A 16451-nucleotide genomic window follows, 5' to 3' on the forward strand; every position below is an offset into this window, starting at 1 on the left:
AACATACTGGACAAAACAATAGTGTGTGCAAAAATCATACATGAATTTAAGAGCAAACTAGACACTGCGAGATACAAAGGCGGGACACCATAAGCATAACTCCCCTTCCTGTAAGATCAATCAATCAAATCAGCCATCCTGAGTCCGCTGCTGAATAAAGGCCTCCTTCATAGCATTCCATGATTCACACGACAACGCCATCCTCTGCCATGTCACTCCTACAAACTTCTCGATCTCGTCTCTCCACCTTGTGTCTGGTCTCCCTCTTTCATGCTTCCTATCTCACGGTGTCCACTCAGTAACACACTTACTCCATCGCTCATCAGTCATTCACACTAACTTACCTGCCCAATTCCACTTCTTCTCTTTTACCATCTCCACAATATCTTTCACTCTAGTCTGCTCTCTCACCCAATTTGCTCTCTTTCAGTCTCTCAGCGTTATTCCCATCATTGATCTCTCTATTCTCCTCTGTGCTGTCCTTAGTTTTGTTTCCATTGCCTTCATCACTTTCCAAGTCTCATACCTGTAGACTATTGCTGGCTGAATGCATTGATTGTAAACTTTACGTTTCAAACATAAAGGTAAAGAGCCTCTCAGGATTTTATTATATTTACCACTTTCCAACTAATTGTAATGCGTCTTTTTATTTCATTATCATGATCTTTTGTCACTTTCACCATCTGTCCTAAATAATTATACTTTTCAACTTCTTCAAGACTCTCACCATCAATTACAATCTCTTTACTTTGAATTTTCATGTTGAACATTACTTTGGTTTTACTCTTATTCATTTTTAAACCTACTTTGAGACTTTCCTTGTTTAGATCATTCAGCATATCTTGCAAGTCCTCTGCTCTTTCTGAAATAAGAATAATGTCATCCGCAAATCTTAGATGGTTCAAATATTCACCTTTAATCTTTAAACCTTTCTTTTCCCAACTCAATCTTCTAAAAATATCTTCCAAGCAAGCTGTAAATAGTTTGGGTGAAATTGTATCACCTTACCGTACTCCTTTCTCAATCTTGATCTTTTCTGTATCTTTATGTAGTCAAATTATAGCAGTACCTTTCGCATAAATCTTTTCTAAAACTCTTACAATCTGTTCGTTTGTACCCTGATTGCATAGCAAGTTTAGTATTGCTATTTGTTCTACTGAGTCAAAGGCCTTCTCGTAATCTACAAAAGCTAAACACAGAGGTATATTGTATTCTGTCGTTTTCTCAATAAGTTGGTTTATTGCCTGCAAATGGTCTAGAGTTGAATATCTGCTCCAAAAGCCTGCCTGTTCTCTCAGTTGATTTCCATCTAAAACTTGACTTAGTCTATTTGTAAGAGATCTTGGAGAATATATACATTTGATAGCAAGCTAATCAGTCAATAGTTACTATGGTCCTTCTGGTCTCCTTTTTATGAAGCAAAATCACAATAGCATTGCACCACGCAACAGGAACACTTTCTTGACATAAGCACTGGGTATACAACTGAGCTAATTTAATATGAACTAATTTCCCGGAGTCTTTCAACAGATCTGTCTATATACCATCTTCCCCAGGTGCTTTTCCTTGTTTGATAGTTTTTAGAGCAAATTTTACTTCCTTTGTAATCTCTGGTACACTACTAATGTCTACGGATGAATTTACTGACTCAACTACGGTCTTCAACAAGTAAAGATCTTGGTAAAATTCTAATACTCTTTTTACCATTTTGTCCCTGTATTTAATGATTTCTCCATTTCTGCCTTTCAAACATATCATTTCCCGTCTTCCTAAAGCATGTCTGCACTCAGTCCCTTTCATACTTATACCTTTCTGAATAGTTTCCGGTATTTCATCCATGTTTCTCTTTCTTTTCTCTAATCTTTGCCTTTTGTTGATAAGCTTGTTTAGCTCTACTCTTTCTATTTCATCTCTCCTGCTTTTAGTCTGCATGGTCCTTCTTTAAATTAGGTCATTTGTAGCTTGGGAGTATTTGTTTTCTCTAATGTTTTTTGTACTCCCTACTTTCTCTGCCAATTCCTTAATGATATTCACTAAATTCAAATTAATATCTTCCACGCTTTCCTCGTTTGTTCTTAGAACTTCAAATCTATTTTTAATTTCTAACTGAAATTTAATTTTTATCATCCTTAACCACTTCCATATGGTGACGCCTATGTAGACATCATGAGGAGCAAGTGGGTACGCGATGATGCCGACGTCAGCGTCTTGATTATATTTATTGTAGTCATACCTACGTAACCTCCATTCTCTCTAAACTGGCTTCATCATATTTTCTATGGTTATCAAAATTCACAGGTGAAAGAGAACGAACGATTGAGCACTGACTTTATTTTTTATGCGATTATTATGACGCAACATCGCACATCGGGCAGCTAATGCTGCCAGACGTGCGATGTGCCCCAGAGTGAAGAGGTTAACCTTTGCAAGGCTGATTTTCTTTCTTAAAATAAGTTTATTTCTCTTGGCTCAGAAATTGAATTTAGCTGTGCTACCTACCATTCTATGGTCACTACCTATGTTGACTTTATTTATCACCATAACATTGCTAACACTTTTGCTTTCATCTCTTAATATGAAGTCTATTTCATTCTTTGTTGTTCCATTTGGACTTCTCCACGTCCATTTACAACCTACACTAACATTTCCCCTGTCATTTCTTTCGCCTACTCCACACTTCCCAATTGCACAACTCATCTCCCATCTTCTTCCCCACTTTAGCATTAAAGTCTCCTACTACCAATGTGTACCTACTTTTTTCTTGATCCGTTGCCTGACTTAAATCATCATATAACAACTCAATTTCATTGTCTGAACTCTGTGAAGTTGGTGCATATACCTGAACTATTTTTAGAGTGTACCCTTTACACAGCCTAATCACAGTCCAAGCTACCCTGTCTGACAAATTACTGAATTTGATTATGTTACCAGCAACCTCTTGGTTGATCAAGAATTCTACTCCACTAGATCTTTCTTTGTCCTTACCTCTACAGTAGAAGAGGTGGTGACCATCTTTTAATTGTATCAGCTTTTCTTCCGCTCTTCAGACTTCGCTCAGTCCTACAATGTCCCACTTTATATTGTCTAGTTCTTCCATTAAACTCTCCAATGTCTTCTGAGAGAGTTCTTATGTTGTAAGTATAGATCTTCATCTCCTTCATGTTGTTTAATGTCCAAGACTTGGATCTGCTTGCCACATTCGGTGGCACACTGCCCGTAAGCACACGAGGCAATGCGGATGGACCTTTAGGAGACAATGATCCAACAGGAATGCCCGGTTTTGTTTTGGTTGTGCTGTTCATGGTTGCTATGAAGGTTTTTTTTGGCAGTAATCTCACCTCTGTGCCAACTGGTTTCTGGTGAGATGTTTCTCTGGTGTCACCTTATTCATTATATTCGGTGAAGCCCTATATCTATAGGGTGCCCATTGGTCCACGCCATCATTGTGACGGTACCCCATATATCTGAGGAATTTCCCTGACTTTCTTTGGCTGAATGAACAACGACCTGATAACCGTTTGGATCATCTGGACGAAGACTCTCCCAGTTGACCCAGGAGCAGCACAATCGCCACAATGCCTCCTCGTCCCAACCCACCGTCAGATCTCCCCAGACAATCAAGGCATCTATAAATCCTCCATTCATATCTTGTGGAGTTACTACGACCTCGGGAAGTGTGCATAAAATGGGAAGAGGAGGAGGGGGGAAGGTCTAAGGAATGGGAGAGAAAAATGGCAGGTGAAGCAAGGATTGGGGTAGAATTTGGTCCAGCAACAACTGCACATCACATTTACACACAAATATATTTGCAATGCAATACAATGGATGCCATCAGGAGACCTGTTTTATATATATATATATATATATATATATATATATATATATCACCGAGAGAACCCAGAATCACAGTGAAAGGAAAGTATGGGAGAATGTTTATTTCTGTATTTCAGAAGGATATAAAAGAACTCAGACAACCTCCATGACAGACCAGTTGACCTGGATCAGAGGTAACTATATATGTCTCTAACTACTTTGCCTATCTTGTACTTTCCTGAAGGGAGCTGCAGTTTGCAGCCAAAATATAGAAGTTAACGTTCTCCCATGATTTTCCTTCATTCGGACTATGGGTTCTCTGGGGTATTGGCTGCATGTGGCTAAGTAGCATGCAGATGACACTTTAGGGTCTATATGGGATGCCCCTATGGACCAGAGTCACACATCATTAATTTAATATAACCTACTAATTGGTTAAATTTAACATCAAAAGGTATTTTCATTAAGGATGTTGAGTGAAATTGGCTTGTGCTAGAATGTGACTTATGGTGCCATATTTGTGTCTCTTTGTGTCAGTGACGTGTCATTGACTGTGTCATTGAACATGACACTCCCATCCTTCTTTTTCCATGTACAATCTTTGCACAACTTGTCATTTCCTCTCTGAAACACCCCCATTCCTCTTCCACACCTTCTTACACCAGAAGAGGCTGGATGACCACATTGCAGATACCGTCCAGGATGCAACACTTCACCCCAGTCTATACAGCACATTATGGAATACTGCATTGTACACAGTCATGCTTGCCAACAACACAATATGATGATGATATGGCTTAACACCACAAACTCCTCCCTTTTGGAAGGCTAGGACGGTGCCCTTTACAGAGGTTTTTGTAGTGTGGAATTTAATGAACCATGCCCTTGGTTCAACTTCACTAGTGGCAGGGTTCAAACCACCATCCCCTTGACCTTCACCGCAAGTAACAGCGCCCTAACCCACTCAGCCAGCAAGGTTCCATAATATACAACACTATCTGTTTTATAAAGGATTTGTGGGGAAACCCCCATTTCAGTTGTAGCATTCCTTAGGGAGACAAGACTGCTCTGCCTGTCTAGGAAATGACAACAACAGCAACCCAAAGAATAGTACCACCACCAAAACAGCAATGCAGCACTATTAACAAATGCTTCTGTAAAACAAGTTTCAAACCCACAGCTCCAAAAAATAGGAAAATAAGAAAAGAAATAGCAAAAATCAGATTAGACACAGATGTCACCCCCACCTTCTCCGCTTTCTCTAACATACATTGAAAGTGGTAGGGGAAGATAGGGAGTTGCGGGTTAGCTGTTCTCTGTTTGTGAATAAAAGTCTCAGAAATACAGTTGAAGTTGATAGAGATCTTGTGCCCAGTGTCAACCCCTTAGGACTGAATCTTGATGAAGGTAAGGGGGTTGACAGAGTTTAAAAATTGACAGCTGTACTGTCCGTCTTGCAGGACCACTGCATGCAGGTACCTCTCATTGGTCCCAGCCCATATGATACCCATATTAAAATCAAACAAACCACACCACCAGAAAACCCAACATCCAACAGATCAATCTCATTAATGTCTCCTCTACCCAAGCTGATGAAAAGACTAAAAAAAAAAAAAAAGCAACTAATCTGCTCACTTCTCCAAACCAATATTGATTCAAGGAGGGCCACTCCACGAGCACACTTCTCAGAAGCATTACCCAACAAGTGCAGGAGGGATTCAGTAAGAAAGTACCACCAGAAAGAATGGTCATAGTAACAATAACACTGGCCTGTGTTTAATTTTTTTTTTTTTAAAGGTCGAAGGTTTTTCAAGTGATTTATAGGTTTTTTGGTGCGCTGAATATAAAAAATTCCATCCGTTTCCTTGGATCAGGTCTAGTTTTTGAGATATGAGAAGTGCGACTTTTGGGCCTTGTATAGTACTAAGTATAAGGAAAACGAGGCTGCAGGTATAGCCTATTCTTATTTTTTTTATTTTTTTTTTTTTTTTTGCATAAAAATTATACTGTAGCACCCCGAAACTGATACTGACACCTAATGATGTTTTTGTTTACTTTCAGGAAACTGAAACTGCATTGACAACACTGAAACTGAAAATGGTTTAGAAAAGTGTGATCTCCAATCAATGTGACTGATTTTATAAGAATCTGTGCTTTTTACAAGAATCTGTGCTTCTTGTGTTTCTATTTTGGACACGTATCTTAGATTGACAGAAAATGGAACGCAAATGCACAAATCATCCTGATAGGTTCTGCTACATATGTGGTAATGTGAATCTTCCTTGTCGACTAGCAAATATAACTGATTTTGTGAAGAAGGCATATCATGCTTACTTTGGAGTTAAGCTTGGGGACCAGGACAAGCCATTTGCACCCCATGTTAGCTGCAAAAAATGTGTCAAGAACTTGCGTGATTGGAGAAATAAAAAAAGGAAGAGTATGCCATTCGCTGTTCCAATGGTTTGTAGAGAGGGTAAAGATCATGTGTCAGACTGCTATTTCTGCATGACTAATCTTAAAGGAGTCAACCGCAAGAACAAGCATTGTATTCAGTATCCTAATGTTCCGTCTGCCATACAACCAGTCCCTCATGGTCCAGGCCTGCCCGTTCCCGAACCAGATGTTGCAATGGAATCTAGCTCTGAATCGGAATCTGATAACGCACTAGACAGGGCAGAGGGTGGAGAATACATGCCAGAAGAGAATGACCAGCCAGTGCCTCTAACACAAGCAGATCTCAATGACCTGACACGGGATCTAAACCTATCAAAGGAATCAGCACAGCTTCTGGGTTTTCGTCTTCGTGAGAAAAATTTGCTAGCACCTGAGACAACATTCTTTTGGTACCGAGAGCGTGAAAGAGAATTTAGACAGTTCTTCACAACCCAGAAGGACTCGTCATTAGTTTACTGCAACAACATTGCTGGTTTGATTCAATCAATGGGGCTGGACTATGTTGCTACTGAATGGAGACTGTTCATCGACTCTTCCAGCAGAAGTCTCAAGGCAGTCCTCCTTCACAACGGAAATAAATACTCTTCAATTCCAATTGGTCATTCGGTGCAAATGAAAGAAACTCATATCAACATGGATCAGCTACTGTCTGCTCTGAACTACAATGACCATGGTTGGTTGATCTGTGGAGATCTTAAGGTAGTTGGATTGGTTTTGGGACTACAGGGTGGGTACACAAAGTATCCATGCTTTTTGTGTTTGTGGGATAGTCGGGCTGATGATCAACATTTTGTCAGACAAGAATGGCCACCATGACAACGTTTGGAACCTGGTTCACACAATGTTCAGGCTCGTTCTCTTGTTGAACCAAACAAGGTCTTACTCCCACCTTTACATATCAAACTGGGACTGATGAAGAACTTTGTGAAGGCAATGGACAAGGACGGCATGGGATTTACTTTTCTTCAGCAGAAGTTTCCTCGGATCAGTCTGGAAAAGCTTAAGGCTGGCATCTTTGATGGGCCTCAGATAAGGGAACTTATGAAGGACTCAATGTTTGACAATGCACTGAATGCAGCTGAACTGTCTGTTTGGTGGTCGCTTAAGTCAGTGATAAGAAACTTTCTAGGAAATAACCGAAGTGCAGAATACGAGAAAGAAGTCGATGAGCTCTTGAACAGCTATAAAAAATTAGGGGCTCGCATGTCAGTCAAAATGCACTTTCTACGGTCCCACTTAGACTATTTCCCTCAGAACTATGGTGACTTCAGTGAGGAACAGGGAGAACATTTCCACCAGGATATTCGTGTCATGGAAGAATGCTACCAAGGCCGGTGGGATGTGAACTTTCTTGCGGACTACTGTTGGTGTTTGAAACGAGACATGGTGGCTGCCCAACACAGGAGAAAGTCACTGAAAAGGCCCTTCATCCATGATTAGATTTTCTGTATTATATCCTCTTTATCTTCTGAACTATGCAAGAAAAAATTATTTCTTTTGTCAAGAATTTGTTTCCAAAATTAAAGGGAATAAATAGCACTAAATGGCGTTTTTAATTATTTTTACCGCCTCGTATCTCAAAAACGTGACCTGATTGAACAAAATGAGTGTGATTTTTAGATTCTGCATAGCAAATTACCCTAGAATCAGTTATCAGATGCTTTACCTTTGAAACTTCGCAGGCCAGTGTAATCATAAACAAGGCATTTGATAAAGTTCCTACACACACACTTATACCTAAAGGCCCCTTCCTTCTTATAAGTGCATTGTCCATTTCAAAACATGCAATCACCCTAAGACCCACACTCATCCAAAACTCATTTGTTGTCCCTTCTTTCTAACTCCTAGTGGATAAAGGGTCATCCCTCTCCCCCAACCTACTGCTTGGGTCAAAGGCAATGCAGTCAATCACATCACCTCCACAGCAAGGTCTGACGGATAAAGCTGATTTACTCCCCCACCACTTAATTCCATGTTGCAAGAGCCTACAGAGCAGACAGACAGAAAAAAAAAAAAAGAAAAAAAAAAGCCATATCAGTCATTCTCTACTCACACCTGACCCTTACTCCCTCCATTCTCTGCTCAACAGACATTCCTCTTGCATCCAGTGCCCTTCTCTATCCATTCACCTCATTTTCAGTCTTCTCCTCAAGTTTATTCCATCCACTTTGATATTCTACGCCCAAGAGAAACAAGAACCACACTAACATAACTGTCTTCAGGCTACCATTGAGCACTAAGATTATGCTGGCACAGAATAGCCCTGGCCACAGAATCAAACTTTTCCAGATACAATGATCATACAGAAGATGAACAACTTGTATACTGCCATACTGTAGACATACGCAGACAATAACATATTATTTCTTTCTTGAGTGACTTATGGGCCAATCCAGTGGCTGTAACTGGGTACCATGGAGTGTGGCTCTCTTGCAAGAAAGAGCTAGGGTAGTGGATTGATTGTTTAATTGTCAAAAGTTCTTTGTTATGTTAGACGTTTGTCTGTCTGTAATGTTGTCACACACATTTTGGCCTCTTGACTTGCTTTGATTATAACCATATTTTGGTACCATATAAAGGTAATTCCAAGGATGAACCCTATCAATTTTGTTAGATCTAGGTCAAAAGTCAAGGTCACAATGACATAATATGTTTTCTCTTATGTTTCCTGACATTTTAACATCTAATGTAGCATATACTGAAGTTCTTGAACACTTTCAACAACTGCTGTCACTCATTGGGATTTATTGATTGATTAATCTATTGTCCAAGGTCTTTCTTGGTTGAAACACAGCTTCCAGGTAACCAGAAATGGCCACTAAATTGTCCCACAAATTACTCAAGGAAGAAATAATGTGTTGTCTCAATAAAGTTAGAATATGACAGTGAGGGATGAGTGTCCTGTGTTTTCTCTGTGGTGATGGCATTTGGTTCACTGATTCTGTAGTTGAGCCTATTCTGTAATGGTAGTTTCAGAGCTGGGTGGTGGACTGAACTCAGTCAGTAGGGTTCTTGATCTAAACATCTCAAATACATGCCTCTTCCCTGCCATCCAGCTCTTTATTTCATCATTCACTACCTCTCCTTCTGTTTTTCTTTTCTTTATCTGTAGAACAAGACTTCTTCCCCTTTATAAGGGAGGTAACCAGTCAAGGCATGCACCCACTCCCACCTATTCCAGTCTCATCCACTATCCTTGTTTCCCTCTCTTCTTAGCTCCTTCTGGATGAAGGATCATCCCTGTCTTCTATCCACTGTAAGTCAAAAGCAATGCAGCAAGACACACCACATCTGCAGCAGGGCCACTCCACTTACATGGCGACCCATCCTCCTTGTCCTCTTGTGCAGAAAATAGAGAAGATGGAGAGAAATTCCTTCAGGCTACATCAAAATATCATCCATACACAACCATTCTCCACTCATCCCTGTGGTACTCCCCCAGGTAGGCGTAGCTCCTCCTTGGGGATCGGTGCCATCTGCGTAGAGCTGATGGCCAGGGGTGGTTGCTGCTGATTGGCCCCCAACTCTTGGGGTTGGGGGGTGGTCCCACGACATAGACGTTGCAGCTCCAGGACCATACATACCATACAACACATAATGGAAGACTGCATTATACACAATCATGCACGCAAACAACACAACATACACTCTATAAAGGATTTGTGGGAAAACCCAGTTTCGGCTGTGGCCTTCCTTGGGGAGACGGGACTGCTCGGACAGACAGTCTAGGGAACAACAACAACAACAACAACTCATCCCTGTACCCTACCTTCTCCCTTCCTTATTCAACAGACATTCCTCTCTTACTCAAAGCCCCTTTCACCCCATCCATCTCATCCTTGATCATCCCTTCAAGTTCACTCCATCAACCTCTTCTTTCCAAACCTCTTTTGTTAATCTTTCCTCACTCATTATTTCCATGTACCCAAACCATCCCAATAATTTCTTTTCCTCTTACAGAGTGGAAATGCAGAGGAACTCGAGGAGCGAGAAAATCACCAAAAATTGGAAAAGAATTACAATTTTCATTGGGATGAATCAAGACTTCAGGAAGAAGAGGAGGAATGATAATCAACCATAATATATGAAATTCAATGAGTATCTCCTTTGGTACTTCTATCATATTCATTGTATAATACTGGAAATAAGGTTTAGGAGTGATTGATATATTTTCTAAAGAGTCCCATTTTGATGTGTATGTCTATGATTCCTTGTCACTGTCATTTCCCCTTTTAGTGTGTGAAAAGCAGTGATGTCACACATAATTCTTCGCAGTAACCAAATATCTAGTCATTCATATGGCAATCTCTCTCTATCTATTTCTCCTTCATATTTTTCTTTTACTTTTTCTTTTTCCCCTTTCCCTTCAGCAGTCTAGATATAATTTAGACTATTTTTGTCATGACTTCAGTACAGCAGGTTAGATTTCAAATAAGAAAGGTAGTGTGACTTAACTTTCAAGAAAGGTTATGTGCTAAAATCTGAAACACCATTTTTGTAGTTATGTTGACAATAGTTACATTGAGGTGAAGTACATATTTTGTTATTGATACTCTTGTTTTGTATTCCATTTTACACTTTATAGCTATTTGGAAAATTAATATATGAAGAAATTATTTTTGGGTGGGAACAGTAATTGGTACCTGCTAGTGGTGGTCCTGAAGATGGATGTCAGAAAGAGTTATCTCCCTCCCTCGCATCTTCAACACCCATCAACACCAGCTCCATCTGGAGAGCCTTGAGGGGTTAACATTCAGGGTTTGGACCAGGCCCAAGATCTCTGCATCAACTTTTACTGTATTTCCTCCATGTTTTTTATATAAGGGTGTTCACAGCTGGCAACTAATCCCCTCTTTGCACTTTAAGGCAGTGACTTAGAAACTGTCTCACACAAATACAGAGAGGTACTATGGACGGGCTCAAGATCCATTGCCAGCCACTGTAAGGCTACAGGTTTCCAGTCAGTGAAACTCAAGGCAATTATTATTACTTTAAGTAGTAAAAAGATGTCATATTGATGGCATATTGTCTTTATTCATAGTAAGAGATCAACTACATGTATGTGAACTTAAATATACTGAATAGGAATTTTGACTGTTGTCTGTGATGTATTAGTGTGGGACAGTTTTGGTATCACAGACTTATAGTATTGAAAGTGCAGCAGTTGGTAATCATCAGTTCTTGTGTGAAAAGGTAGAGTAAATACAGTGGTAGTTGATATATTTTAGGACAACTGTGGAGAGTGTCAGCCTCACAAATAAGGGTGTGTTGATGAGATTTGAAGATTAGTAGAGATTATTTTCTCTGACAACCACAACATACACTATATATATATACAGTGGCTGCGAAAAGTTTGGGCGCAAAATTATAGGCGCCCCAACTTTCCCCTAAACTCAAAACATGCGAAAAATACAACTTTCCACCCAAACTTTTCGCTATTTTTCAATGCTAGCGTTTGTACCCGTATTTAGCCGAGACAATACACACTATTTGGCAACTCTGTTTAGGCGCACTCGATGTCACATGGAGTCACTTTCTAAACATCTCTCACGGAGAGTAGTCTTTTTTTTGCGGTGGTCTCTGTTTTTGTGCCTTGATATCTCCGTAATGGGAAGTGGTAAAGAGCTGGAAAGAGACACAGTTGTTACAATCATAACCCTCTATAAGGAGGGTTATAAGTGTAAAGATATTGCTACTCGTGTGGGAATTGGAGTGCGTCAAGTGCAAAAGTGGACCAAGAAATATCGAGACGAAGGAAGTGACATCATTCGTACTCCAAAGCATCGCTCTGGTCGGCCAAGGAAGATATCAAATCGTACTTCTACGGTTCTAACTGCCTCCTAATAACCGTAGGAGGCAGTTAGAACCGTAGAAGTACGATTTGATATCTTCCTTGGCCGACCAGAGCGATGTTTTGGAGTACGAATGATGTCACTTCCTTCGTCTCGATATTTCTTGGTCCACTTTTGCACTTGACGCACTCCAATTCCCACACGAGTAGCAATATCTTTACACTTATAACCCTCCTTATAGAGGGTTATGATTGTAACAACTGTGTCTCTTTCCAGCTCTTTACCATTTCCCATTACGGAGATATCAAGGCACAAAAACAGAGACCACCGCAAAAAAAAGACTACTCTCTGTGAGAGATGTTTAGAAACTGACCCCATGTGACATCGAGTGCGCCTAAACAGAGTTGCCAAATAGTGTGTATTGTCTCGGCTAAATATGGGTACAAACGCTAGCATTGAAAAATAGCGAAAAGTTTGGGTGGAAAGTTGTATTTTTCGCATGTTTTGAGTTTAGGGGAAAGTTGGGGCGCCTATAATTTTGCGCCCAAACTTTTCGCGGCTACTGTATATATATATATATATAAAATGTAAAATGGGGGAGGAGTATGACTGAAAATATTAAAAGTAATAAAAAGATGATTTGGAAGGAAGTTAAGAGAGGAAAGGGAGGTAAGTCAAGTAGATAAGAAAAAGTAAAAGGCTCAGATGGACAGATATTAACAGAAGAGGAGGCAGTAAGGGGAAGATGAGCAGAGTATTTTGGTGATCTATTGAATGTGGAGGAGGATAGGGAGGGATTGGTGGTAACAGTGGGAGGTGCTTAGAAAATGACGGTGATAGGAGAGGAAAATGGAGGTGTAAGTAGTTTTGAAAATTATAAGAGCAGGTAAGGCAGTTAGGTTAGATGGGTAACATGCAGGGTGTCTGAAGAAGGGAGGTACAGTAATAGTAGACTGGCTAGTGAGGTTGTTTAATGTATGTGTATGGGAGGATAGAATGCTGGAGTGCCTTTATAGTTCCACTTTACAAGGGAGAAGTGGACACATGTGAGTGCAGTAGTTTCAGTGGGATCAGTTTGTTGAGTGCAGTTGGGAAGGCATATGGGTGGGTTTAGGAAAGGGGTTGTGTGGTGGTAAGACAGATATGTGAGAAAGTTTTAGGAAAAGTTGAGGGTGTTTTTTGGGCCTTTATGGATTTGGAAAAGGCTTATGACAGGGTAGACAGGAAGGCACTATGGGAGGTTTTGCAGATATATGGGATTGGGGGAAAGCTGGTAACCATTTCAGTATGACTGAAATTCTCGTGTGCAGCATCAGCTGCCGTATGTAATTTTATATCCCACTACAGTAGAAGCCCGATTTAATGGATATCAATATAGCGGAAGCTCAAATTTGCGAACTGCAAATAGCAATAACGAAAATGCTCAACTTAGCGAAAATGGTCCGCTAAGTTGACCATTTTCTGCTAGCTGGCCAGACGCGCATCTACGGAAATAGCTCAGTTTAGCGGAAACGGTCCGCTAAGTTGAGCATTTTCCGTCAACTGGCCACATGCGTGTCTCACAGTCCAATGTTATCAGATGTTACCAGATTGTGGTGGTGGAGTCAAGGAAAAATTTATAATTTAGTATTTTGGAGGTATATAAATAGATACTCATACCTCGATTTAATGGACCTCACTTTAACGGATTTCGGATGCAACGGACAAAATCTGTAGCTTCCGGATCGTCCGGAGTGACCGGACCCAGTCCGATGTTTCCTCAGTTGACCGCCAGATGACCTATGGTCACTTTGTTTACAACTGTGCCGGAACACGTGGAGCTGTTTGCTCCTTGTTTTTTTACCTTTTTGGCCCTGTTTTGTGTGTTGTTTGTGAAATAATTCAACAGTTTTTTTAACCATGGCACCTGTACATCCTGTAGAAAAGAGGAAGAGTCAATTTAACAGTATCACAGAAGCTTGAGTTGATTAAAAAGTTGGAAAGTGGAGTGTCGGTGAAGCAGGTGTGTGATGAATATCCACTTCACTCCGGGCCAAAATCTCACGGGCAGCATTAGCTGCCAGACATACGATGTTGCGTCATAATACTCGCATCATAAAAAATAGTCACTGCTTATATCGATCGTTCTCTCTTTCACCCGTGAATTTTGATAACCATAGAAAATGTGATGAAGACAGTTTAGAGAGTATGTCATTACGCAGGGGCAACTACAATAAATATAATCAAGACGATATGGCAGCCTCGCGTATCCACTTGCTCCTCATGCCGCCTACGTAGGCGGCACCGTATGGAAGAGGATATGGAGTAAAGAAACAAACTGTGTCTGATATTCGTAAACAAAAGGAACAACTTACCCAATATTCGCTGAAGTATTCGGTTGATAAAAATTTTGGACTTGGTACTCTTGGGGTGAAAATTTTGGGCCAGATCCCAGGTATTTACCCTAACAGATTGGATAGTGTGCTTAACCCCTTCCATACGGTGCCGCACACGTAGGCGTCATGAGGAGCAAGTGGATTCGCGACGCTGCCATATCGGCGTCTTGATTATATTTATTGTAGTCGCCCCTGTGTTTTTACATTCTTCCAAATGTGCCCTGAATCCCATTCTCTGTGGTTTTCAAAATTCGCGGGTGAAAGAGAGAACGATCGATATAAGCGGCGACTATATTTTATGATGCGAGTATTATTACGACATGTCGTACGGCTGGCATTGGCTGCTGCCCGCGAGATTTAAGTCCGGAGTGAAGTGGTTAAGTAAAAGTACCGTACTGTATTCATTTCTCATTTTTTCGTAACGTAATCGTTGAAATACAGTAGTATCAGAAACTTCGGACAATCAGGTATATCGGACCGGTGTTCCCCCCTTTTAGTCCTTTAAATCGAGGCATGAGTGTATATACGTACTATAATATATATACAATAATATATAATTCAGTATATGTATAAAGTATAATTGTAGCAGAAATATATTCAAGTAGAAATAGACGGTATAATAGGAAAACAAAATAATGAAACAGTAAGTTGATGGGAAAATTCAAAATCAGTATGCGAGAGTAATCACCATGAAAAACACTTCTATAACAACGAACTATGTTTTCTGCAACAACACAACAATAACGCTCACTAATCAAAAACCAACTGCCCAGTCCTATTAATCGCTAGAATTATGTACATCGAACCAAACACGAAGCTATGACTAATATTCCCCGAAATTCACAGACAGCTCATATCATTGTTACATGACACACACACACACACATGCACACACACGTTGCAACAAATTACTGCACATTGCTGTTCGTTTGCAATTCACAATTGTGCTGCCTATAATTCACTAACAATAATATATATACTGTATGTGTGTGTGTGTGTGTGTGTACACTAGGGAATTTTTAGGTACGTATCATTTTTACAATCCGCTCTGGTAACACTGTTACACCAACGCTCACTCGCTCAATTTAACGGAAAATTCACTTTAGCGGACTGGACCTTAGCTGAATTAGTTCGTTAAATTGGGCTTCTACTGTACTTGTATTATAAAATATAAAGTCACTGCTGTATTACTCATTCTCTTTTACTCTGAGTAATAATAAACACAGAAAATGTGATCAAAACAGTCCACAGAATCCGGGGGTAACTCGTTTACGTAAATACAGGCACTCTTCATTTAATGACGAGGTTTCGTTCTAAGGACCACATCATTAAGCAATTGCTTCCCTTTATGACAACTCAAATTGTCATATATAAGTGTAGTACGTTGACAATATTGTTATCAACTGGTACATACATACATACATATACCAAGGCTTTTTCCCCCGTACAAGGGAGGTAGCCAAAAAGGAAAAGGCACAAAATCATTCCCACCCATTCCATCCCTGAATACACTCCACACCCCACCACCCTCCCTCTTATCTTAGCACCTCCTGGATGACAGGTCATCCCTGCACCTTGTCCACTGCCCTGGGTCAGAAGCAGTGTTGCAAGACACAGCACATCCACAGCAAGGCCACTTCATTAAATCGGCGACCCCCCTCTCCGTCCCCCCATGCATAAAAGGAGAAGACGGGGAGAAATCCCTTCGGGCTGCGTCAAATTTTGCTCACACATACTACCTCACCCCCCATCCCCCCACCCATTCCACCTCATCCATCACAACATCATCCATATACAACCATTCTCCATTACCAAATTACCAAAACATAAACAAACTGATTTTTTAGGTTAGACACACATTACCAAAACATAAACAAGCTGATTTTTTAGGTTAAAGACACAACCTAGTCTAGGTGTTTATCTTGTTATTTTCTCCTGTACATGGTGCAGTACAAAATATTTTGTTTTTGTTGGTAGTCTAGGCTAGGTGTTCATCTTTTTATTTTCTCATGTATCT

General features: G+C 40.3%; 1 protein-coding gene across 3 annotated transcripts in view; it reads left to right on the forward strand.

Moving 5' to 3' along the window:
* Window positions 1-16451, forward strand: part of LOC143032884 (uncharacterized) — a 254968-nt gene that overhangs the window by 221470 nt on the left and 17047 nt on the right. For all 3 annotated transcript variants that reach the window (XM_076198094.1, XM_076198095.1, XM_076198093.1), the window contains one exon: window positions 10228-10376. In XM_076198094.1, coding sequence (XP_076054209.1) covers window positions 10228-10335 — 108 coding nt within the window. In that variant the 3' untranslated portion in view covers window positions 10336-10376. The remainder of the gene's footprint in view (window positions 1-10227; window positions 10377-16451) is intronic.

Source organism: Oratosquilla oratoria, chromosome 14 (assembly GCF_046742065.1).
Source record: "Oratosquilla oratoria isolate Oo_2021 chromosome 14, ASM4674206v1, whole genome shotgun sequence".
NCBI classification, from domain to species: domain Eukaryota; kingdom Metazoa; phylum Arthropoda; class Malacostraca; order Stomatopoda; family Squillidae; genus Oratosquilla; species Oratosquilla oratoria.